Source organism: Aulostomus chinensis, chromosome 5 (genome assembly GCF_037954235.1).
Source record: "Aulostomus chinensis isolate RoL2024-O1b breed Wild chromosome 5, RoL_Achi_v1.0, whole genome shotgun sequence".
Classification (NCBI taxonomy): Eukaryota; Metazoa; Chordata; class Actinopteri; order Syngnathiformes; family Aulostomidae; genus Aulostomus; species Aulostomus chinensis.
Window position 1 is genome coordinate 30,018,489 of NC_141324.1, and position 25,982 is coordinate 30,044,470.

Below are 25,982 nucleotides of genomic sequence, written 5' to 3' on the forward strand. Positions count from 1 at the left end.
CCTATTGCCAATTCTATATTTCAAAGAATTGGCTGATGGATGCTGAGTATTCCAGTAGTTACGTTCTCCAAATTCGTTAAAAGAACTTTTGAAGCTAAACTGTAAATGGAGTCTTGCTGTTTCCTCCAGCGAGTGGGCAGAGCTCCAGCTCTCACAGCTGCAGACGGGAAGCTGCTGGTTGGTTACAGTTGCTGTGCCTGCCCTTTTCTCTCAAATGATAAAGGGGGAGGAGGAACTGGAGGAGAGGCTCAATGGGAAGAGCTGAAACTAGCTAACAAGGAGAACCCACAGCAGCAGGTTCTGCAGTAGATGGAGGCCATCATGCTCAGACAAAGGCAGCTCCAGGAGACAAATAACAGCTGTGCAAGAATCCTGGGATGCTGTGAAGCTCTCTGTGGGATCTGGACATCTCCCAGGACAGTACCAGGAGCTCCACAAGCAGGTCAGGAATACAATCCACATTCAGGAATATGCGGCTATGGGGTTTTATGAGATAGTGACTCCTCTGAGGGCTGAACTGGAAATACTCTACATGAAAGTAGGCGGTTTGAAGACTTGAACATGCACCAAACCCAGAAGAAGGTGCTGATGGAGAGCTGAGCAGCGGCAGTGAGCCGAATTGGAACTGAGGAACTGGAGACTGAGGAACCGCAGACTGACGGTACAACTGGCTGACACCAAACGGCAAATCCAAGAAGGGGACTCCATCAGGGAAACGACCCACAAATCAAAAGTGGATGTGACAACTTAGATGGAGAACTGAAGGAGTGGGAGAGCAGATTTGAGACTCACATCATTAAAAAAATGAAATGATAAAGTCACCAGTCTGGACTATTGTTGTAAATGAGCTGATACTCATCTACATATCCAGTACAGATACTACGGTTGTGACACAACCGAGTAACCCCCTCAGCACCGATGCGGATAATTTTGGTGGTAGTAGAGATACAGATGACGGTGTACCCGCTCATCCCAGTCAATACTTTTTAACTGATCCTGCTCTACTTTTGGCCTCCCCTGTCCTCCTCATCTTCCTATTAACTATTAAAATTTAAAGACCTGAACACGCTTGGTTGGCTCGGCGAGCTTCCTCCTCCGCTGGAGGCTGACGAACAAAGCAGGAGGCCAGTCGTGATTTTACACGCTCGGTTTGGTTTGACCAGCGTGTCCGCTTCCAGCTTCGCAGTCTTGCCTGATTACTTCTGACAAGTTCCACTTGTCTGGTCGTCTGGTGTTCTACTGGAGAACATCACACGCTTTGATTTCACAAATCATTTGCATGATAGCTGCACTCTGCATCATTATGAGCCTCTTGAGGGAAAAAAACAGATTTTCCCCTCGTCTCCCCACGTCCTCTAATTTCTTCTAATATCTCAAATCTTGTGATGCAAGAGAAAGAGGACTTTTATTATCTACAAATACAAATAAAACTGTCTGTGGAGATGGAGGAGGTGTGTGTGTGTGTGTGTGTGTGTGTGTGTGTGTGTGTGTGTGTGTGTGTGTGTGTGTGTGTGTTGAGCTGCTTTGGATAGGAAACAGGTTCCTGCGTGTTTTCATCACTAATCACTGTGTAAGTAATCCGCCAGAGCAACCCGACCGTTCACAGCAGCGAGAATCCTCTCACTCTGTGTAACGCAAGGTAACAGGTTTAACTGTGCTGAGAAGAATGCTGGAGAGCTGCAGGACAGAACAGAGTAAAAGGAAACGCAGACGCCGTCGTCGGAAGTTCTTTCCAGAATCTGTTTCCAGTCGCGGTGTTTGCCATCGGAGATTGTGGCGCGAGTGTGCTGCTGGTGATAAAGCTCTGGAAGAGTCCGCTCTCTGCTGGATTGTATCAGGAAGCTGTCAGACAGGAAGTCTTGGCTCGGTGTCTCTGCACCAACACGGCCGGCAGGAGGACGTGGCAGGTGGACAGAAGACAGAAGCAGCAGAGCGAGACAGACATCGGCACCCCGGTGTCACCATGTGGACGCGATGCTCTCTGGATGGGCAACAACTACCACCACTTCCACTTAAGCTTCCCGATGTTTGCTTTCGTGTGTGTTTGCTCGTTACATTATCAAATTATCCTCCTTTCTTCTCCCATTTTCTCAGAGAAATGTTGCACACATGATGAATCATTTGTGTGGTTGCATGTTAGCGCTCCAGATTACCTGAGCAGGAACCACGTAAGCTGCCAGCTGGAGTTTCCTCTGGCCTCCGTTTTTCAGCTGCAGACAAACATAGAGGCCAGGACAACATTACTCAAGTAATACTTTAAAACGTATTTACTTGTGAGTATTTGTGAGTAATTCAAAGTGTAGTTTGCCTTTTCAACAACTCTCAAAATAAGTGGCACAAGCTAACGAAGACATTTTTCCCTCCTGCACATCTTGTGACTTTTAGGAATAAAGAGAGAGGAATCATGTGAATTTAGCTCGAAGCTAACGGTGACTGACGGTTAACAACAGCTAAACTGTCCAGAAAATCTCTGTATTCACATTCTCAAGCGCACCGTCCAGTTCAAGCCGTTGTTGTCTTCCGCTCATCCGGTTGGTCCGGGTCGCGGGGGCAGCAGCCTTGGCAAGGAAGCCCAGACTGTCCTCTTCCCAGCCACTTCCACCAGCTCTTCCGAGGGAATCCCAAGGCGTTCCAAGGCCAGCCGAGAGATATGATCTCTCCGACTGGGAAGAGGCCTCAGGGCCGACCCAGGACACGCTGGACATGCCTGGAAGACCAGGACAGAGGCATCCTCACCAGATGCCCGAACCACCTCCACTGACTCCTCTACCTGGAGGAGCAGCAGCTCTACTCTGAGTCCCTCCTGAAGGACTGAGCTCCCTACCCTGTCTCTAAGGGAGAGCCCAGCCTCCCTGAGGAGGAAACTCATTTCGGCCGCTTGTATTCGTGATCTTGTTCTTTCAGTTATTACCCAGAGCTCATGACCACAGGTGATGGTTGGAACGTTGATTGATCGGTAAATCGAGAGCTTCGCCTTTTGGCTAAGCTCCCTCTTTACCACAACGGACCAGTTTAGCGCCTGCATCACCGTGGACACCGCCCCAATGCACCTGTCAATCTCCCGCGAGTCACTTGACTTCTTCATCTGGTTTTATGCTCAGAAAAAAAAAGAACACAAACATTTTGAGTTAAAAAAACAAGCCAAGCACGACGAGCTGGTCTTGTTAAGTTGAATCAACGCTTTCTTGTGTCACGCAGGAGGGGAAAAAAAACATCTTTGGTTGCTCAAGACAACTATATATGAGTACTTGAAAGGCAAAACACTTCTATTTCAAGGCAGTATCACGCTCATAAATCAGTGCACCAAAGCTGCTGGCGTTGACTTAGAACAAATTGGCAGGGAACAAGCATCCGAACAGAAAACCAACAGGCGTGGACAGAAAATAGAGCCTTCCTGGTAGAGGTGAAAACAGGCGAGATGCTGGACTCACATTAATTAAGCAGAAACGAATCAAATCTGGCACATAAATCGGCACTAAGCGCGCTGTCGCTGATTTCTTTTTTTCTCCGCCTCTCCTTGTACTCACCTGCTTATCTGTACACCTGCTTATCTGTTATAAACCACTTCCACCAATAAAACATTCATGAGACCAAACTAAACATCATCAAAACATCTTCAGCTCTTTCTACATTCGGTACTCTTCAAATCCCACCGTGCCTTAATCAGTGGTTTCAAGTAAAATCCTGCCTATTAAATGAGCTTCTGCTCCGTTTACTCAGGCGTAGTGCAGAGGACGGCGCTGTGATGATTTCAGGGCTTAGAGCCATTTAGGATGAGGATTCATAATTACCCCAAAGGATTGTCTGAAAGTTTCTCAGTGGCCTGAGGAGGAAATTATGAGGAAATCATCTCACAAAGAAATAAAAGTTTTCAGCGACATAATCCCGGAGTTTTCTGTACCGAGTTTCATAGTAGCGCAGTACTCCAGCTGGCTCTGTTGGAGTAGTTTTACTCATTCAAGTTGAAACAGAGAGAAAGTGAGGATGATTTAAACCAGGGGTCCCCAAACTTTTTTTCTGTGAGTGACACATAACTTTTCCCTTCTCTGTTGGGGGTCAGTTTGTAACACAAAAAGTGGGACGATCGCAGGGGTGCCTAAACGTAAAAATGTATTGTTTTCCAGGAAGCCACACTACCAAGTAACCCTCTCTGGGTTCGGGTCTAGGGTTTTTTTCCGGGGGTTGCCAGATAGGGGCACGGACTACAGACAGGTGGAATAGAATGCCACGTTCTGTGCGTGTATGAAATAGTTACCTACTGACTGTGTTCACACCAAAGGGCAATGCGAATTTTCATGTCGCTTTATTCGCAAATGACGCGAATATAAACCTATCGATCCAGCGATCAAACTCATGTGAATAAAGCGACGTGAAAATTCGCGTCGCGTTTGGTGTGAACACACCTTAATAGTTAATAATGAAAATAGTGCATAGCTTGCGATCAGTTTTATTATCAAATACACATATATGGGAAAAAAAGTCCAAATGAGCTGCAGGCCTGCGTGACCAGAGGCAGTTCAGCGCAGGTCCTGCAGAATGAACAGAAACATTACAAAAGCAAAACATGATCAAATTTGAACAAGAAGCTTGAAGTGAGGCCGAGGCTCAGGACTACAAAAGAGCTGAAGGCTCATCTTTCAGAGGAGAGATTTCACTTTTCGGACCGTTTTGTTTCCTGTTGTTTCGTGATGATTGATTGTGAAACTTCCTCCAACACTCTTCTGAGTTGTCATTCGTCCGTTTTCAAGGTCCGATTCAAACCGGTCTGTCATTGTATTTGTCTTTTGTGTCGTTCAATTCGATTTGTAAAAACCCTGAAGTGGCTGGATCGTCACAAGACAGCGAGCAGATTATTACGATTTTGTATAAAAAGAGAAGAAAAAAAAAAGCCAAAATGTTCCAACCACTGAAGGTCTTCTTCATCTGAGTGTCACTCCGACGTTGTGGCCTCACCAATGCAACACCTGTAGCCACCACAGAAGAAGAGAACATCGATGAAACCAATGAGAAAGTATCACGAAATTAGAGACGTAATCTGTTTTCACACTTTGGAGGTCAAAGTCAGAAGTGATGCCACTCTCCCGCCTCTGCCTGCCCCTCAACCGCGTCCATTTGTCATTTCCCAAATATCACTTTTGAGTATAAACCCTCCTCACCAAGTCGGTGGCGGCCACTTGTCAAGAGGCAGCGCACCTTTGAGTTAAAGCGACAGAGAAAATCCTGCAATCGAAGAGAAAAGCTCCAAACACGCCTGCTGTGACTGTGAATGTCTGCGCCTCTGATGAGTCCCAATCTGCTGCTGCTGGAGGAAACCACAAGTCTTCATCTTGAATTCTCACATTTTCCGAGGTCATTTCACCACCGCAGCAGCAGCAGAGCTTGTGTCCGTCCCGTGGCTTTCCCTCATGAGTGTGTCTGAGGCTCCACTCCAGTTCCGGCGTTTGAGGAGGACGGACAGCGGATGACCAGAAGAGTTTAAAGCACTGACACTCACTGTCGTTCCAGGTAAAAAGAGGAATATTGTCCAGCTGTAATCGCTCCCTCTGAGTGCAACAGGATTTTGCAGCTCTGGAGAACAGAAGGAAGATGTCCAGACCTGCTGCTGCCTGAAGGAAGCCAGCAGCAGCACTTACCACAAGGGAAAAACCACGATTCATAATTAGGTAATAACAAGTTAAGCTACTGCTGCTTTCTATTTTTTCTTTTGTGAAAGGCCAGACAAGCTCTTCAATCAGACGTGTTTAGAAAGGAGCTTTTTGATGTCATCCCTGAAGAAGCTTGGAACAGCCTGATCACTTCACACGTTCAGATGAAACTCTCATTTTCCTGCTCCAGTGAATCATTTCTGCCTCCATGTTACAGCAACTCACTGTTAAAATTACACTGTTGTCCTTTAATCCAGATATCCTCAGGTCCCGCCTCCCACGCGCCCGATGGGACGTTCCACGCTGTTACGTGCGTGCCGGCGCTGCTTGTTTAGGTTTGGCTCTCTGTGCCGGACGCATTTGTTTTCCGTTTGCCCTGCAGTTTCCTTCTTGATGCTTAAGGTTCTGTCTTCCCGCATTCGGTGATTTCTGTAGGCGGGTTTCTGGTGTGATTTCCCACAACCACCATTTGCTTGCAAGAGGTACGACAGGCAGAATTGGAGAACGTTAGCTACGAACGTTAGCTATGGGTCCCCCCCCCCCCCAAAAGGCCCGGGCCGATAGCTGAACAGCCCCACAGTGCCTAACCCTAAAACAAAAAAAAATTAAAAATAAAATCCTCCAGGCGTTCCTGAGATATTGTGTTCATGTGTGGTGACAGGGACCTTTGACCTTTAAAATCTCTTCATCCTTAAGTCCCAGTGAACATTTGTGCCAAGTTTGAGCTCTTTAGGAGCCCCACAAATGCCTTTAATGAGATATGGAGGCATGGATGGACGCATCAGGGGAGGCCACAACTCCTGGCGCCCGCGGCTGCTGCGGAGGCATGAAAAGGCCGTCGCACTGATGTGTCTGCTTCTTTAGACATGCTTCTATTTCAACTGTTTTTGTTTTTTTTTGCCGCCCACATTTTATTTTTCCAGTCCCACTGAGGCTTTCATCCCGTACTGACAAGCAGAAAGGTGGCTGATGAACAGCACACGTTCAAAAATATACGAGCTCGACACGACCGCGGGGGCAGAACATCAGACCACTTATTTAAAGCTGGATTTCATCTTTCGCCTCGAGTCAGATTTATTTACACTTCCTCTTTTATTCGTTGGAGTCCCGCATAAACGGTATAATTCAGATAATAAACCTTTGAAAATAAAATAAATGTAAATAAAAACATTCATTAAAACACAGGCGCGTTATATCGGGTACCGCTGTGACCTGTTTTTGGTTATTTCCTGAAATCAGCTCCAAACGCAGCACTGACACGGTTGAGGGAAACAGCATGACCTTTTTATGATGAGCAGGAGCAAAACAAGCAACGGGCTGTTGACTCACTCGCTTAACGTTGAGACATTTTCGCTCAGGGCCAATTAAATCAGGAAGAATCCAGACCTGCAGAAGCAGCTGCTGCTCTCCGTCAGGTCCGGCCCTCGGTGCCACTGTTTTAGCAGATGATTCACTTTTTCGGTGTTGGCTTGGTCAGAAACGACGAACGCCACCAGAACAAGCTGGACGCCGAGCACCCGAGAGCAAGTGTGTATTTATTCAGGTGTTTCACTTCTCTTAAATATCGACGTATTGACAATGATGGAACGAGAAGAGTTCCTTTCTTTTCTCAACTAGAGATGTTCAGAGGCGTTCGAGTCAAAGTTCAACAAACGCAGTCAGGCGAAAGTAAACGCACAGAGGGAGAAGAACGGCTCGTGTTCACTCGCCACCTCCGTCCAGATGTTGTCTTTTCTAGGATGAGGTCAGTTGTTGAATTCCTGCGGCGTGCGTAAACGCACAGCAGACTCCTGCACCAGCGTCAGTTCCCCTCGCTATCACTGCCTCTGTCCTGGCGTGGGTACTGGATCAGAACCTACGCCGACTCCTTGAATTCGGTTCTCAGACATTGTGGGTTTGGACCTCGAGCGCGTCAGTTACGCGTGCATGAACACGCAGCTCGCGGCTCAGAAACAAGCAACATTTTCGCAGACGCTTCCAGACAAACTGTGGGTGTGTGTGTGTCCTGGTCGCTGCTCTAGCGCCCCCTCTGGTCGGCCGGGGTGCCTGGAGCAACCAGGACAGCTTGGTGGGGTGAACTCAGAATCTACATTCTTTAATTTGTTGAATTAAGTCAAAGCTGATCGACGAAAAGGGGATGAAAAACATTCAGAGGAGTGGAGGAGGGAGCGAGCGGGGAGGAGGAGTGCAGGCTGAGAGCTGAAGAGGAGGGAAGAAGCGTTGACTCCAGCCTCCTCATTATAAAGGTCATTAGCGCTTCCTCCTCTGAGAGCTGATTAGTAACATAATTTAGATCAAAAGGCCGCTTAACTCAAGACCTCTGAATTGTAGTGCAGAGGAGAGAAGGTCAACAAGAGAACGGCAGAGCAGCTCTCACAACTTCCTGCTCTGGAAGATAAACACCTCTCACCTCCAAGCGGCAGCCAACGTCCGCAGCCCCGATGACAAAGAACAAACCTTCGAAATGTTCCAAACAAATGTTGGGGGAGGAGGAAGCCAACTGCTCTTCTCCGACAGGAATGTGTGTGTTTCAATCGGCGCTCCGGTCTGATCTGCAACCAGCCGCCGATGAGAAGGAATCTGAATTCATGACGAGACGGACGAATCCCCGCCTCGCTTGAGTTTGATCATTTATTCAGTCCCGTCTCTTCCTCGTCCTTCTTCCTAGCATCATAAACCGTGCAGCACATTTAATGCTCTCCCTCTAATTCTGCTGTACACCTGCCTCGGTTTAAGTTTTAATTTCTGCTCTCGGCAGTGTTGATTATGTTTATAATTGTCTTGTTTCTTTATCGGCTGGTTCTGCCTGCAGCTCGGAGAGAGTGGGGTGGGGGGGCACTCTGACAAGCTGCTGACACCTGATTCATCCGTGTCATAAACCAAACAAACACCGTCTGCGCTGCGACAGAACGTTTGTCTCTGCCTGTCAATAACATGTCCGATCCACCTGGAAATGAAAGATTCTTCATCCAGCAGTTTCATCTATAAACAGGGAGGAACCCTCCCAGTATCCATGGAGACAGAAGCTGTGAACACTTCCCTGTGGTGGTGCGCTCGCTGCGACCTTTGACCACCAAAAACTTCTCAATTCTTCCTTCAGCCCGTCACAATCCCCTGCTGTCTCCAGCATGGAGGCATAAAAACCTGATGGACAGGAGGAAGATGACAAAAGATGATGTCGTCGCAACCTTTTCTGTCTGTGCTGTCCTCCAATACTCTCAATGAGGCATTGGATTTTTACCTTGTGGGGTCAAAGGTCAGGTGTTTATATGCCCTGAATAAACTTCACCGGATCGGTGCCAGCATTTGGTGCAGCAGGCGGCGAGAAGCCCGTCCCACGGTGTTGTTAGCAGGCGGCGGGGCTCTGCTTTCACTCCTCAACCGGGATTCTCGCCTATCCCTGCACCCCGTTTAACGGCTCAACGGTTATCCAATCATTAATTAAGCCTGCATCAAATCCACTCCCACAGAACCCTGCAAATTGTGTGTGTGTGTGTGTGTGTGTGTGTGTGTGTGTGTGTGAGTGAGTGAGCAGAGAATGAAAGCCAGCCTGCAGCTCTGAACATACGCAAAGGTCTCCAGGTTGAGCTGCGGTGTTCACAGCTGCCTGCGAGCTCGACTCCTCCACGGGGAAGTGTTCCTGAATTATTTTTCATTGTAGCTGAATTAAATATGAAAGCTTCCTGTGTCTGAGTACAGAACAACAGCAGCAGCTCCTCCACATCGGCGTGAAGCTGAGGATGAAACGGAGACCATGGCGTGACAGGTCCCCGCCTCCTCCCCTGAGCAGCGTCACTGGTCTCACATGTTCCCTGTGATTGTTTTTGTCCCAGTATTCCACTTGTTTGTGAGTTTGTTTAAAACCTTCTACATTTTACTAGAGTTTCTATTTTTAATTTTTTTTTTCTATATGAAATCCATAACTACGGTTTCATGGGCGTGCATGACCCTGACACTGGTTTAGCTGGCTTGTTGTCACAGCGATTGGAGCGACGGACATCCCGACAGGCATGATGAGGACGCGCAGGGAAAACACAGGAGAAGAGTTGAATCTTTCAGTTCAACGCTTCCTCGCCGGCGAGGGAGAAGAAGATCATTTTGAGTCTCTTCAGGCTGTTTTTACCGAAGTCTAGAAACTTCAAACGCATCGCCTTTCTGTCTTCGCTCTGTTTCAATTTGAAACATCAACGCATCAACAAACGTCCAGCCCTACTGGGACGTCGTGCTCCTGAGGATGTGGACATGTGGTGGTCAAACGTCCTCATTTTGAGCGACCACAGGCCAACAAAGTCAACTGGAAGAAAAGCCGTCTGAGTGTCTGTCTGCACAGGTGGTGATTATCTCCACTCATCAATTCAGCTTAAAACACTGATCAAGCAAAGGTAGAAATTTGTTAAAAAAACTCTGAGGGAGACTGAGGAGAATCCAGCCGCTTCTGCTACGGTGCTGACGAACGACCCGCCAGAAGAAAACGTAACTCCATGAATCCGGTTTGATCACGTGCGTGTTTGTTCCGGTCCTGAGAGGCGAAGTCCTGATCTGTCCAGCTGTGATTTATGGATGAAGTTCTGCTTCCAACTTCTGCCAGCTCATGTCTCTCTTGAATGATTCGCTGCCGCTAAATAGGCGAAGACATTTAGGAAGCATCAGTTTCCAAACACCAGCAGCAGTCATCAGTCCGCACGATAATTAACTGAAGGGGAGGAAAGTCTCATTATTCGGATCATTCGACAACATTAGAGTCGAGCAGAGCTAATTTAGCAGGAGAAGTGATGGCGGGAGGCGCCGGCGTGCCCCTGGACGCTGCTCGGACCCGAGTGCCTCAGGCGGTTCTGCTTCCTGTCATTGGACAGGAAACCACCGCTCATCTGGAAGCAACGCAAATGGCGTCTCTGACAGCCCCGGCAGCCGACACGCAAGTAATACTTTTAAATACTTGGCAACTTTGGAGGCCTAATGAACGCATGTCACATCCACGCCATTTCACCAAAACTGGCTGAGAAGTCACGACAGTTCATGCCCCCCGCTCACTTGGACACAGACGCTTTCCGAACCTTGTCAGACCACATGGATCTGATTTGGATTGCGTGTGACGGTCAAAGCGGTTAAACCAGACGGTTTACAGCAGCAGCAGACACTTTATGGCAACTACAAGGCCCAGTTCCAACCAAGCTGTGGCCTTTGAACCGCTGGCATTTAGAGGCTTGTTCTCTCTAAACCATGAATATTTGGTCTTTGTGTCACTTAAATACTTGAGTCCTTGGAAGGAGAAACATTTCTAATGTATAATTTCATGAAGCAGTTTTTGAAGATGATGAAATGATGTCTGCTGTTACGTTAAACGATTAAAATATCCTGGGCTTTGATAACCTCAACCAAGTATGTTCAGAACAGCCCCTCCAGTGCATTTGAAATATTTCAATGATTGATTTTTTTTACTTTAAGCGAATGTTTTGTCAAAGGAATCTTCCATTTAAAAGGCTGACTTCCAAAAACAAAAGACGATTCGGTAAAAGTACCTCAAACATTGAAAGCAGTGAAAATTTCACTGCATAGTTTTGTCTTCTTCTTTTCATGTTTGCTTGTTTAAGGGAACTTTCTGGTGCCTCATGACGAAGCGATGCTGATTAAAACGAGGCCCAGATGGTCGGGACGCAACAAAAGTGAAGTCTGCTCCTCTCAACGCGGCCTGCGAGTCTCGCTGCCTGTTTTGTTGTTCTAAAATGGAATGAAAGTTCTTCTAGAGGAGGTTCGATGAGGCCAAGCGTCTCCACAGACACGGAGCCTCCCGCCTCAGAGGGAAACTTCAAAAAGTCTAACAGATATGGGAGGTAATCTAAGACACAACTAGGGGGGGGTAAAATCTCTCTTAATAATAATCATTCCATATCTTTAAAAAGTAATCTGACAAGCAACGAGACAAACATTCACAAAGAGAAAGGAATAAATGAAGCGGGCAGAGAGCAGCGAGGCCGTGACAGATCCATCCTCTCTAATCTGTTCGGCCCTGGTTACACATCCTGATAGTGGGGAAATGGACATTAATGGTCCAATTAGAGCCTTCGGGTGGGGTGAGCTGCTTTAACGTCTATAGCGAGTCATGAAAAATGGCTGAGTGCCTCAACAGCCTTAAAAAAAAGGATGTTCCTCACGTCAAAATAAATTATAGCACAGATTTTAGGGCTCGATCTATCGTTTTCTAGCTCCTTACCAGCCCCGTCTCCTCAGTCAGCATCCAAGTAACACCACTTAGCTGCTTTTACGGTCCAGTCCGCTTTAATTGCAGGCAAATCTTCACGAGGAGAGCAATGAGTAAATCAGATAACGTCAATATTCAGAGGACGTGACAACACGACGGATCGCCAGGAAAGAAGGGAAAGATGTCCCAGCAGCGCGGAGGGCAGTGGCGAGCTCCGTTCTCCGTCAGGTCAGGAGTGAAAATCTCCCTCTCAGAAGCTTTAGAATCCAGCCTGGAACTCTGCCCACTTTTAGAAGTCTACTTCCAATAAACCCATCATGATGCTGGATGTCTTTTTTGAGTTTGGGCCAAATCTATTTTAGGCTAAAAGAGGCCCGTCTTCTGCTCCGTTAACTGTTGACTCTGCCGTGCTGTGTCACATGATGCCGTTGACCACTCAAAACTAAACACAGGAACCCAGCTGGGACACTCAAGGGTCATGGGTGATGGAGTTTGGTTACCAATTCACGTTTTCACGAGCAGAAAGACGTCTGCTCCTCTGATTATTCACCATGGAGCGTCTACCGATGCCAGAATTCATCCTCCACCTTCCTGCTCCATGTCCATCATCCACCTAATGTCATTCCAGCCCACTGAAGCATGTTTGGTGTCACCGGTGGCTGCAGCCGAGGTCACGTCTCAGGTTCCTTCACACCGACACAATGGCTGCCTTGCTCTCTGGCTCGCCAGCAGCTCAGAGGAATCTCTGGGGATTAGACGACTGAGCCTGAACCTTGATGAACGTGAGAGAGAGGGCGAAAATGTCTGCGTCATCTCCCCGAAGAGTTCTCAACACACAGCTCCTGTGTCCTCCCTCCGTTCACTGACCTCCCGCCTGCAGGTGAAACCCGCTCACGCTCCCACTCTCACAGACACCTGACAAGAAGCACCTTTCATTCCTCCTGGTCTTTGTTCTCTCCTTCCTTGTCCCTCTCTCATTCTGTCTGTGTTACATGAAATTTGGCCAAATGTTTAAAAACCTCTCCGGTAATCCATCCGTCTGTTGTCACCCTCCATTCTAGCCGTTATCTCTGTCTTTGTCTGCCTCGCTCTCGTCCCCTCCTGCTTGAACGTGTAACTTCACCTGGCAGTGGTCTGAATGTGCCGGATGTCCCTGAGGTGGCTGGAGTCCAGACGGAGCCCTGGTGGACTCACCAGGAGACGGACGCACAAAATCATCATTCAGCTCATAAAAGGTTCAACAGAAACATGTCTGTTCTTGTTCTGCTGCGATCACAAACTCAATCTAAGCTTCTTGTCTCATGAATAAGACAACAAGCAACTTCTGATCAACTCTGATTGATGATGATGATTGATGGCTGGCTTGAAGGAACATGCAAACCTCTGGGAAACATGTTTATCATTTTCAGTGCCAGAGCAGCACATTGATGCCTCCCTCTCTCCTCTCTGGCGCTGACTGCTAGTTAGCTTAGCTGCTAGTTAGCTTAGCTGCAATGAACGCGAGCAGAGGAACACGAGAGCAAACTGTCTCAAAAGTCCTCAAACACACATTTGTCCAAATGGTCTTTGTCTGGATTAATGGATCTGGTGTTGTTTAACATTACACACACACAGACACACACACACACACTGCTGCGTGAGCTGGAAGTGATGGTAAAGGTCGTGATCCTGATGAAGAATGAAGTGGTTGCTGTGCTTCGCATTCTGTGTCTTGTGTCTGCAAACTCCCCAGTGGTTTCTTTAGACACACACACACTCACGCATGCTTTCTCTCTCTCACACACACACACACACACACACGGAATACATGGACGTCGATATATTCAGCATCGTCTTTATAAATTTACACCAGGTGTGTTTCGTTAGCTGAATCCATTCTTCAGATTAATGAGGGGGTGTTTTACAGGGTGTTAAATCAGCTGGGTGTGTTTACCGCACCCTCAAGTCTTTATAATTCACATCTACAGTTTGCAAGTGCAGGTTTTTAATGACTGCACGACGAATCCAATTCTAATCAAAGTTGCAGTTTATCCCACTGCAGTTTTCAAGTCCCCCAGTCGTGCATCAAAATACCTTTTTTATAATAAGACAATTAAAGATTTCAATCTCAATATCAGCCAAAAATAATTACAGTAAGATCATTTCTCCACATAGTGCAGCCAGACTTGTTTCCCCGTGTCCTGGCTAGCAGCTAGTTAGCAACTGTGTAGCAAATGTTCGTCATTGTAGGTCAGCTGCCGTTCATTGGTTTTAGAAAACGTCATTTCATCGCTGTGTGTTGACAACAGCTTCTTAACATGAGACTTTTGTGGTGCGTCACTGCGGTTAAGGTCTGTTAGCGTCACGGTTGAGCCACCAAGATCTTGGATAAGGTTTGGAAAACGAGCCCTGATAACAAGACTCAGACCCTCCTCTGCTGCTGCAACCTGGGCTTTCTGATACTAACCTGAACCTGGACCTGAACTTGGGCCTGGACCTGAACCTGAACCTGGACCTGTCCAGAGACACAGGCTTTCTTGGTTTGTATAACATGACATTTTGAAATCAGCAAATTTGTGGAAACCATAAAACAGACCCACCATGCAAAGAGGGTTTAAGTGGTTGTGGTCCCTTCAGCAGAGTTCTGTATCCAAGCAGGTGCAGCCGCCGTGTTTCTGGGCAGGTGACAGGTGTGTTTACCGGCTAATGTCCACTAGTGCCAGTCAGAGCTGGAGCTGATAACTAGACCACCAGTCTGGAGTCATTTGGCCCAGAAGTCAATGCTGCTTGTACTTTTCCTCACTGAAGCTGTAGGAGGTCAGTGGGTTTCTGTGCCGGCTGCCTGTACAGTTAGCAGCTGCCTGTAGCGGTAGCGGCTACTCTCTAGCGTTAGCGACTGCCTCTCTAGCGTTAGCGGCTGCCTCTCTGGCATTAGTGGCTGCCTGTAGCATTAGCGACTGCCTCTCTAGCGGTAGCGGCTGCCTCTCTAACATCAGCAGCTGCCTCTGTCTCTGGACACATGCACAGGTCGATCGATGGGAGCCCGGAGGACAGGCGGCTTCACGTGGAGCAGCACGCGTGTCAATACGCCTCGCTGTTTTGCCAATACTGGCAGCAGGGACAATGATTTCAGGACCATTGTGAGGTTCCTAACCGTGCGGCTGTGGTTTGGGCCCTAGAACACTAAATTAACTGATGCAAGGAACATTTAACCGAGAATTTATTTTCAAGGACTAATGTTTGATGGTGGTAAACAGATAAATAGGAGCTATATTACTGCAAAGCATAGATTGGGGTAGAAATCAGGAGGAGAGTGAGAATAAATAAAGTCTGGTCTGCTCATCTATCCAAGTTCTTTATTGTAAGATTTTGCACAGTTTGTCCTGCACTTTCTTAAAGTTTTTTTACTTCTAGTCTTGTAAACATGCTGATCTACATTTCATAGTAAACTATCACTTATAGCACAAGAAAATGTGCATGTAGGGAGGTGAAGTTGCATGAAGCCTGTTGGCATTCATAGGGAGGACCGATAATGAACTGCAGTGCAGCTGTAAAAATATAATATATCATCATCATCTCATCGTCGTCTTCCACTTATTCCTTCCTAGTAAGGGTCGCGGGGGTGGAGCCTATCCCAGCATCTACGGGCGAGAGGCGGGGTTCACCCTGGACAGGTCGCCAGGCCATCGCAGGGCCAACATAGAGAGACGAACAACCATTCACACTCACATTCATACCTACAGTCAGTTTAGAGTGTCAATCAGCCTCGTCCCCAAATTGATGTCTTTGGACTGTGGAGGAAGCTGGAGTACCAGAGAGAACCCACGCAGGCACGGGGAGAACATGGAGACTCACCCAGAAAGATCCCGTGCCCGAGCCAGGACTCAAACCCGGAACCTTCTTGCTGTGAGGCCACAGTGCTGACCACTGCACCACCGTGCAGCCTCTAAATATAATATATAATAAATGCAAATACTGTAATAAAAATCAGTTGGATGAATCCAGGCTAAGAAAGTCAGCATTCCCGGCTTCTCACATCCCAACTTCCTGGGAATGTGCTGCCCCCTTGTGCTCTGGAGGGTGACATTTAAAGTGTTGTGACTTAGAAGGGAAAGAAATGAATATGATTCATGCTGTCAGGTTTGTTCACGACTGACCAAATGCACTTGAATGCACAATTTGAAATAATTATGAGCTCCAGTCTCTGAAGAAGAGGCATATGCGTTATAATTAGCCAGTAGTGACATTCGATTGCCAATTTGGCCTTGATGAGGCGAGTCAGTGGGAGCTCAGCCTCTTTTCCACTGCGAGGTCTAATGAGGCTTGTCAGCGCCAAGGGCGGCTGAGCTGATGTGGGAAATCACACATTGTTGATCTCTTACATTCAGAGATGACGAGCATTCACTGGTGAGGACTTTACGGGAGGTGGAGCAGCGCAGCCTCCAGAGAAGCTCCTGGACGTGCTACCCGGCTACAACCGGACTTCTCAAACTGGCTCGGGCTTCCATCAAAATATACAAACAATAACAGCTGTCTTCTCTTTTTCCAGCATGTTTTTCAAGCTTCGGTGTGAAAAACAACCTCAGCAATTAACACACTTAGAAGCCGCTTCAAAAGTAGCTTTTGTCACATTATCAGCCTTTTGAGAGCGGCCGAGACGAAACGATGGGATTTAATTTACAAGGGTGTCTTTGTGTGTTTGGGATTAGCATATTTAAGGAAGGTCAAGGTTAATGAGGACGTGTAAGAGGCTGGGTTTCTCCTGTGCTCAGAGAGGTCAGTAAACAGGATGTGATGACGGACTGGACTCCACTTTTGCCGCAACCTCGGCGAGTTGTGAACGCCGCGGCTGATCTTCAGGAAGTGAATTAGCAGGTTGGAGACGTGAGGATGCAGGGCAATGAGGTAACAGTGGGACGTGGAGGCTGACGGATGGCAGCGGAGGTGTTAACCGCTCCTCCAGGTGAAGCTCCGGCTTCTATGATCGCACCGGTTTTGGCGGTCATTGATATTCCAGACGAGATGTTCCGGCTGTGTCAAATGGCTGATAATTACACGGAGCTGAGAGTCCCACTTATACAGCCAGCGTGATGTGACTGATCCCAGTCCAGCTCTGCTGACTGAAGCCTGCCTGGACCGACAGCGGCCCACAATGCCCTGCTCCATTCACCGCAGCTGCAGAGCCTCGTTGGCAGGAAGCTGATGGAGCCAGATAATTGTACTCAGCTGAATTTGACCATTAGAGTATATCTTTCTGTAATTAGTCCCTCAAGATGTAGTCAGTAATTGAGTGAAATACAATCAAACGTCACCGACTGAAGAGGAGATGTTTTCCCTCCATTAGAGCTGCTTTGATGATTTCTGTCTGAAGGCAGCGGCGTGATATATCAGCTTTATTAAATGGGTAGTTAATACTGCTCTCACACTCGTGTCCGTCCGTCCATCCATTTTCTACAGCTTAAGGGTCGTGGGGGTGGAGCCTCTCCCAACAGCTTTCGGCCCGAGAGGCAGGGTTCACGGTCATTTTTATATTTGTACAAATTAAACCACATAAAATGAGTTCATCAGAGCTCATTGTTTTTGTATCTTTGTTTCGGTTTTTCTCTATTTTCCATCTATGTGAACCCAAAGCTGCTTTCTTACCGGCTAAAAAACCCGCTGACACGTTCAAACCTGGCTTCTGTCAGCAGCGGGAGCAGGTTTGATGAGGATTCACTAAAAGACCCTGCACCAAACCAGGGTAAATACGGTAATTTAAGCTGCCAGCGCTCAAGATATGGTGCCATGTGAATGAGAACATTTGAGAACTACAGATTGGAGGTCCTTCTTGAGTTCTTACGTCCTCATTAGGAGATACATTTTCCAAATTACAATTTTAAACATTGTTAGGGAAAAACAGACTATGTACACCCTTCTGGATTATCTACAACACAACATGTTTCTGTTCCTGTAACTAAGTACACTTTAAGGCATTTGGTTGTTGGGCAACAGTTTGTTGAACTCAGCAGGAAAGAGTTTTTACGCCTCAGCATCAACAAATGGGGGCTGATAAAGAAGTTCCAGTGTTCTGCGAAAGATCCAGCAGAATGAGAACGATGTTCAGATAAATGTTGCTTTGAAAACGTTCACGAGAAGCCAGACTTCCTATGTAAGTTCACCAAAATGTGGTTTTAATTGCAGCACGGTGACGGTGTTCCACCGGTGAGGACGACGCAGCACCGCCGGCTCTCATTACTCGCCAGAACAGACGACGCTGGATGTGTTTGTGGCTCAGGCCCCACCAGGAGCTGATTCTCCAGAAACAAAGACGGACTAAGCAGCTAATTAGTCTCAGTAATTAGAACCTCGGTCGAACGTAAATGAGTGTAACTATGAATAAATGACCCGCTGGAATAAAATCCTAGGTAAGTGCCATTATGTACCGGTGACCTCTGACCACGTGACTCGTGAACGTGTTCCTGTTTTTGTCTTCACCTCTGAGTGGATGACAGACATCCAGGAACTACTTTTGGTTGAGGAGCATTTGTCAACAGTGAAGCTGTTCTGTCTGTGACAGAGTATTGATTTCATCTGGCAGTACTGGTGTTTATTATTGTGCCTTTCAGCGACGACACACATCGACCCCACGTGAAGACACAGCTCCGGCCTGCATGGACACACAAACCCTCCCTCACATTGAGGCGGAGCAGTTTTAGATGAGAGCAGCTGAGCCTCGAAACTCACGATGAGACAAACTGGTTTCAGTGGTTTAAACTGGTTTACACAAGTTCAACACAACTGGCCGGTGTCAGTTTTATGTTGCAGTGGATTTTTCGATGACGCAGACTTGCTGTCAGCCCGTCTTCAGGTGGAACGCTGCTTTGAAAGCCCGCTATCGCTGGCTTGCTTCTTGAAGCGCAAAAAAAGTCGTTGCTATGGAAACTGCACACTGTCACATCAAGCTGCAGCCATGCAAAATGGCGAGATTCAGATTGTTGCATAACTGCAGGTAGCAGCAACTTTCATCTTGTTGTGAGCCTTTGGTGTAGCGTGGCATTTACAGGTACCGGGAGGAACGTAGACGGAGAACCGCTCCTCCTCCACGCAAGAGGACACCACTTCGGGGGTTCTGGCATCTGGGTAGGATCCCTCCCGCCTGGCTTCCTTCTGCTGGATGTGTTCCAGGCTTTGACCCTGTGGTACCAGAACACACAGGGGATCTGTCAGAACCAGGCAGCTCATGTCAGGGTTCTCCAGGTTAAGCTGGAGGGAATTGATGTGCTACCTTGGCCTGCTGCCACCTCCTCCCTGACGGAGGGATGGAATGTGTCTGTACAGGAGAAGTTATAATTGCTGATGAAATCCATACGCACTTGTGTCTTCCTCTTCTTCTCTCCATGTTGTTTTCCTCTGCGGGCCTAAAGGAGAAATAATCCATTAACCCTTCGAACCTGCATCTCCACTCTGATTCACTGGAGTCATTAAGGTATCTGTCGATTCCACACTCAGCTGGTCACTAACAGCTGACCGACAGGACAGGACGCTTCCTCCCCTCTGAGGCGGATCTGCACTGCTCAGTAATTCACGCCGTCGCTGATTTGAGGCTGGCGGAGGAAGTCACAGTTCAAATATCGCCAGGGAGGTCAAACATTCAGAGACTACCGGTGACATTTGGACTGCGAGTGATAATGAGCCATGAAATGAAGCATTACTTTGATTTACAGGGAGAGAATGAGGTGCTTCAGTCAGTCGATGAGTCTGAGCCGCTGCATCAGAGCAGTCCTGATGGCGGCGGCGGCGACGGCAGGATCTCCCCTGACAGATCAGAGCAGGACTGTCGACACTTCAAGAGCATCGTGTTTCTGCGGCAAGAGATTTCATCATTCCAGGATTGGATCTTGATGTTACATAATGATGGATGATTGCGTTTGCTTCAGAAAATAACCTGAAACTGAAGCAGACAACGAGGTCTGTCTGACGGCGCGTCATCCAAGTGTCCCTGTGAGTGACAATGACAATCAGTGACTGACGGAAAACAGAGCTTTTGTTTATAAAGCAGGAGCTTCTTTGTCCTCCCTGCTGTGCGTTTGTAAAAACCCAAATATGAGGAGAACTCGTCTGCAAGAGCAAAAGAAATCAACGCTTATAAAATGTCCGGCTGGTAAATTAACCACTTTTGTTCACGACTGAGAAGGTGTCGCCCACGCTGGAGGGCTAAACAATTCATCGCCCTCCACCGACTTCATAATACAGGGGGTCTCCATCTGTCGGTTCTGTCTGCTTCCAAAAAGCCTGAACCCTAAACGCTGTTGTGTGGTGGGAGAGGGAAGTTTTCATGAGCTGCCAGACTGGAAGACGCTGCCTCTAACGAGAGGAAAGAGGGGGAAAGGGTGTTCTGCAGGGCGCATGTGAAAACTCATTCTGACGTGAGCGCAGCTTCAGCAGAGTTTGGCACTAATAAGCTCCTGAAGCTGCGGCACATTTCTGCTACTGGAAAGTTTGGATCCAGCGTTTGCCCTGGATGGTAAGCTAACATTAGCAGGAGTAGCAGGAGCTCCTGGAAGGCAAAGCAGAGTGAAAAAAGACTTATTTCTGACATCATCAGCACTCACGGGTGGCGCAGCTCTGCAGCTGCAGGATGAGGCTGCTCTTCTGTTGTCTTTTTCAAAGTTGAGAAAATGGCGGCAAGTATGTCTACATGGACAGAAACTTTCCGATAGATTAAACGTGGCATCGAACACAAGACACTGACTTGTAAACGAGACTTGAGAATGAAATCAAGCTGAATTTGATCATAGATAAAAACAAGAAGACTCTTACACCTGGAAGGCACCAGGAAGCTGCGGTGCTCTACGCCAGCGGCTGCAGTGCGTCGTGCCTGAACCGCAGCGCAACCAGATCCGTTTCTATGGAGATTCTGTCATTATGAACGTCTGGGCTGCACACTGGCAGCTGAGGCGTTCATGTTCTTAGCTCCCCCTGCGCTGTTATCAAAGGCATGAAAAGACACTTTTGAACAACTCTCCTACCTCCTCCCTTGATATTCTATTTTTTGGGGCCTGTGTCTTCAGTCACAGTGGCACTGTAGCCTGTGAATGGTTGGAACGTTCTACATGAAACACCTGATCACCAGGTGAGCAGTTGGATTGTTACTGTCCATGTAAAGACAGTCGAGCTCATTGCGCTGCCCCCCAGAGGCAAATACCAGGACAAACCACCTGCAAACATCATTAACTTTTGTTCATGTTTGTACAGCTCCTATCAGCTGCTTCTTGTCCACTGGCGGGTGTTGTTGGTACGGACGTCTTTTCCTGGTGGCGGCGGCAGCTGTTGGTAGCAACTGCTGCTCGGTGTTTCAGTAATAGAAGCCGACTGCTGCCTGGAAACGTTCTCACCTGTTGTGAGATTGAGGTCAGAGCTTTCACGAGGTTTGCTTTGTCGAAGGTGTCTGAAACACATCAGCCCAGGATGCAGGAACGCCTCGTGGCGTCTTACGTCCCGTCTCCTTCTCTGCCAGTAATGGATGTTTACATGGGAAGAGAAATAGTTTGCTCAGATCAGCGCTGCTGCTGTCAGCGGGAGATTGGTGGAGGGGAAACGAGAGTCAGCTGTGACAGGAAGGAGCCCCGCTGAGAAAAATGACCCGCGCTGACAGGAAGGAAGACAAAGGAGGAGAGAGAGACGAGCTGATGGATGGAGAGATGGACAGATGCAGAGAGACAGACAGGAGGAGGAGTGGTGAGACAGAAAGTGCAGCAGAGGAGGAAATTATACGAGCGCAGAGAAGCCTCATCTACAGTGCATGGTGACTGTAGCCTGCGGCAGCGCTAAATGCATTAAGAGTAGCAGGAAATTATTTTATTACAGAGGAGTGTGAAGCGCGTTATTAGAAATGAATAATTATCCAAGTATATATGTGGGCAATTTCCTCTTCGTAACAGGACACCCCAGTATCTCAAAAAACTGACAGAGTGAATGAAGAAACCTTCAGACCAGACAGATTTCAGCTAATCTCACATTCACGTCACTCACGTCTTTAGAGAGATCAGACTGACCATATGACCATGAACCCTGGTAGGCTCTGCCTGGGGGGGGGGGGGGGGGGGCGGGGGCGGGGGGGGGGCGTCTACCCATTAGTATCAGTACAGACACGGTTCACTTTTCATCAGTCACACACACAATCAGGTTCCCCCACCCAAATGCTTCAGTGTTCCTGAAGCTCTCAGTAACCTGTCAGTGGTTTGGACGGTGCCTGGTGCTCCCAGGCCTGCTGGTTGTTATTCCTCATTTCTTTCTTTTAGCAGCGTTTTGTTCCAGATGAGAGCAGCTGTCAGTCACGGTGTAACGGGACGGCGATACCCAGAGGTTGTTACCAATACCAAGCCTCCCACTGCGATGCTCAGTGTCTAATATCATGCTTCGAAACACTTCTCGGGGTTCCCCAGCAGGACGCAAACCTCCAAAATCAGTCAGTCAGTAGCTCGATCAGTCTCTGAGTCCGTCCTGCAGTCGGGCTCAGGGCTAATGTCATGCTTCATAACACTCCCGGTGGCCCGGCGCCGTGAAAATAGCCAGTTAGGTAATTAGCCAGTAAAACACTGCATCAGTTCAGGTGTTGAAGCTATCAGCCTCAAGTAGTGAACAATAACAGCGCCTCAATCGAAAGGTCAGACTATATTTGCTGTGGAAATGAACCGAGTCGGAGCTCTGCTGACTGCATGAGGTGCCCAGCTATTAAGATTCATCTCTCGTGTGGTCGCCATGTTGGTTTACACCAACAGTTTACATGGCTGCGCTGCGGTTTGCTTGATTTTTTTCTTCTGTTTTCAAGCCATGCAACAAAAGAGTGTGTGTTTACTTTCCATTTTCATAATTTGACCAAGTTGTTTTTTTTGTTTTGTTTTTTTTTGTGAGTGCGAGCACTGCGATACGTCGTGATGGTGGGAGGTGTTCTATCAAGACTGGGAGGACCAGCTGACTGAGCAGTGGAGAGAAATCATCCAGGCCTGCAGACTGCGACTCATACTTCTGATTGACCTGGAAGCTTCATGTTAAAAATGTGCTACTTTTCTCAGACGTACTGCATCTTAGCACCACTGCCGGCGTGAAGCCTTCATGCCTTCATCGCAGAAACCCGGTCGAATCATTAAATGTGCCATCAGAACCAACGTGGACAGAACCCGGTTTCACTCGTATGTGCAATGTTTTGTGTCAAACAGCAGAAAAACAAGAAAACAATGATGAAGTCACAGTTGGACAGGAATGAGCAGAGCTGGAGGTGGGCTGGACGGTGTTACTGCTACAAGCTAACGTATGCTAAACCCACTGGGGGATCCAACCGTATTGCCTGCAAAGGCCCCGCCCAACCGAATCCACTGGGTTATTGATCACCAAAATACCCCACAATTAGCTACATTTTTTTCCCATGTTGTGTCAAATATCATAACACAAATACTAACCACACTCTTCTGCCTCTGTAGCCTTCCTCCACACATCATCCTCAGTGGAACAACGGGTCCAACCTGCCTCTGCCTCCTCAGGAAGACCCGTCAGAACCTCGGCCCTCAGCGGTGTCTGGAGCCGTCTCTTTAGAAGCCTGCGTGGTGCACCAAGAGTTATTTTTACTTATTTGTCGAGTGTTGAATGAAATAAGACCTCAGATGAACGTGTGTGTCAGCAACAGACACGCTTCACCGTTGTTTATTTCAACCGGACTTCTGTGGTTTCAAACGTGATGCAGCTCATCAGTGGTAAACGGTCACCACGCTCGCCAGATGACACAGCAGCCGCTCGCATCTCACCAGCACAGCACATTGACTGAACAAGTCTTGGCCCGTCTCCAGAATTTCACCAATCTAAACTGTGACTTCCCCTGCCAAAATATATCAGAACTTGATCAAATAGGAGGCTGGTTCTTTGCCTGCTAACTCGCTGCTGCTTGATTGATGTGTGAAATCAAAATGGGAATTGCAGCACAGCCACGGGGTGTGTGTGCGTGTGTGTGTGTGTGTGTGTGTGTGTGTGTGTGTGTATGTGTGTGTACAGGAGTCCTTTCCATCTGCCAGTCTATCTGAACCTGGTATTTTATTTGCAATACTCTAGTGAATGTGTAAACTAATGATATGATTTTGGCAGGAAATGTAACTGGAGCAAAATCATTTCTTCCGGCATAATTTCATCTTCCTGGCCTGACCGTCCATCCCTCCATCCCTCAGTCTCTCCATCCCTCAGTCTGTCTGGCTTCATCTCTCTTTTCCTGCCTGCACAACGCGTTAGCCAGCAACAACTCTGGGTAATTGAGCTGTTTTGGACCTTCCTCTTCGAGCTGTGTCATAGTTTAAAGGAAAAACAGATCATTGGCAGCACTGAATGAAATTAACAAACCAACATTCAGCAACATCAGACATGACAAAAATCCATCCAAACGATTAGAAATAATCGCGCTCTTCTTTCCCACTCTGGGCGGAGGGTTGGAAATGCAGGCACATCCAGCAGGGTGGTAATTATGATCTCTGGAATTAATTTCCCCACCATAGTTGAGCTGCTGCCCTCCACTAACGGATGATTTGGGCTCTGATTAATTTCCTTTCAACAACATTTTAATGAAGGGGGTGAGATGAAATGCTATTTTCAGGTTTAATGAAAACCTATTTCCTTCTTTTCTTTGAATTAGGTCATTAATGGATAAAAATAGTGCGGCTCAGGTGGAATCAATGTACTGTTCGCCTGTTCAGACTGATTCTAAGAAGCTTTTCACATCTGCCCTGTTTAGCCTGCCTGAATCAAACTCCGGAGCTGTTTGTTTGAGCGTGAACTCTGCAAATTTGACCTAAACAGCTCGTGTAATGAGCTCAGCAGAGCATGCAAACTGGCACCTTGCGTAGAACAGAACAGGAGAGGAGTAACAACAAAAAGTAGAAATATGAACAGAACGTATTCCTCCTGCATTTATTGTGCTCCTGGGTGACGTTTGTCTCAAATTCTCTCCAACACAATCAATATCCCAAACCATGTTTTCCTGAGTACTTTTGTTGCCTTGTGTTCTCAAAGTCTCAAATTACTGCAAAACACCTGAGGAAAGTCCTGTGTGTGAGTCCTTAGCCAATCATGAGCTCCTGACCTTCAAGTGGACCTGTTATTTCTGCTGCATTACCCGACTTCCTGCAGATTTTCTGGCTTTCTGTCAAAAAGAGGCTGACAGAAGGCTGCAGAAAGCCTTGGAGGCTAACTGCTGCCAGCACCAGAAACATCAGACCATCTCAAAGACCTCAGGCAGCACATACCTCCTTCTGACCACGTCTGAGATGGATCTGTTTGACCCAGCAGCAGACGTAGATCCAAGTCTTATTTCCTGCTGCCACATGGTGGCACCGTGACTCACCCGGCCCAGAAGGACATGGCTTCCTTCTTGGTCCACACTAAACCCCAGCAACCATCCAGACAAGCAGATAAACACCACAAAAATACTCTGCCTTCTAGGCGGAGGGAACATTTTCAGAATCGGGAACCAGGCAGCTGCATGGCGCCAATCATGGGTGAGAAATGCCTGAAGAGGTATTTATACTGCACAGACATTCCTGAACTTCCATATTTAGGTTATTAATGCACAAATACAGTAATTGTCAACAGTATTTTCACTCAAGGTAAAATCAATTTGTGTTCCAGGAAGTGCACAATGCAGATCAATGGATTAGCAGGACGGCTATCGGCTTACTGTAGCGTCTCTGGTCAATACTGTTAATGCAGTGGTAACGTTAAAGACGTTCACATATGTAATTAATACCAATAAAAATCAAAGAAAAACAGCATTCAAACCATTTATGCGCTAGTTTGATCTATACAGAAAGAACAGGTTATACCTTTCAGGTCTGAAAGTGAAACCCATATGGGAACGTCTAAACATGCGTTCGTCTCCGTCAGATTGTATTAATACATTTATGAGAAATCACCCTACGCCACACGTGAAGTATTACCACAGTAAATGTGATGCTAAAATGGCCGATGAAACAGGACATGGTATTTAGTGTGGCTACCTTGGGACTGACCCTCTAGTATGGCCTCAGTTTAGCTTAACTCGCTTAACTATTACCCTTTACACACATTTTATGAACCTTTTAGCCAATAATGTGTGCGTGTAAATCTTAAATGTGAGGTTGTGTTATCTCAATAACACCCGATTC

General features: G+C 47.4%; 1 protein-coding gene and 1 long non-coding RNA gene across 2 annotated transcripts; both read right to left on the reverse strand.

Moving 5' to 3' along the window:
- Window positions 1–1,991: 1,991 nt before the first annotated feature.
- On the reverse strand, window positions 1,992–24,070 carry LOC147262122 (uncharacterized). Its single transcript, XM_086205069.1, has 6 exons — window positions 23,488–24,070; window positions 23,262–23,398; window positions 19,176–19,220; window positions 18,870–18,996; window positions 2,495–2,707; window positions 1,992–2,210 (listed from the first exon to the last, which is right to left on the reverse strand). The coding sequence occupies exons 2-6, from the start codon at window positions 23,298–23,300 to the stop codon at window positions 2,137–2,139; spliced, it is 498 nt and encodes a 165-aa protein (XP_086061195.1). The 5' UTR covers window positions 23,301–23,398; window positions 23,488–24,070; the 3' UTR covers window positions 1,992–2,136.
- LOC147262123 (uncharacterized) lies at window positions 19,354–19,765 on the reverse strand. The gene is made up of 3 exons (XR_015116142.1): window positions 19,748–19,765; window positions 19,515–19,664; window positions 19,354–19,406 (listed from the first exon to the last, which is right to left on the reverse strand). It is a non-coding gene; the product is annotated as an uncharacterized LOC147262123 (long non-coding RNA).
- Window positions 24,071–25,982: the final 1,912 nt, after the last annotated feature.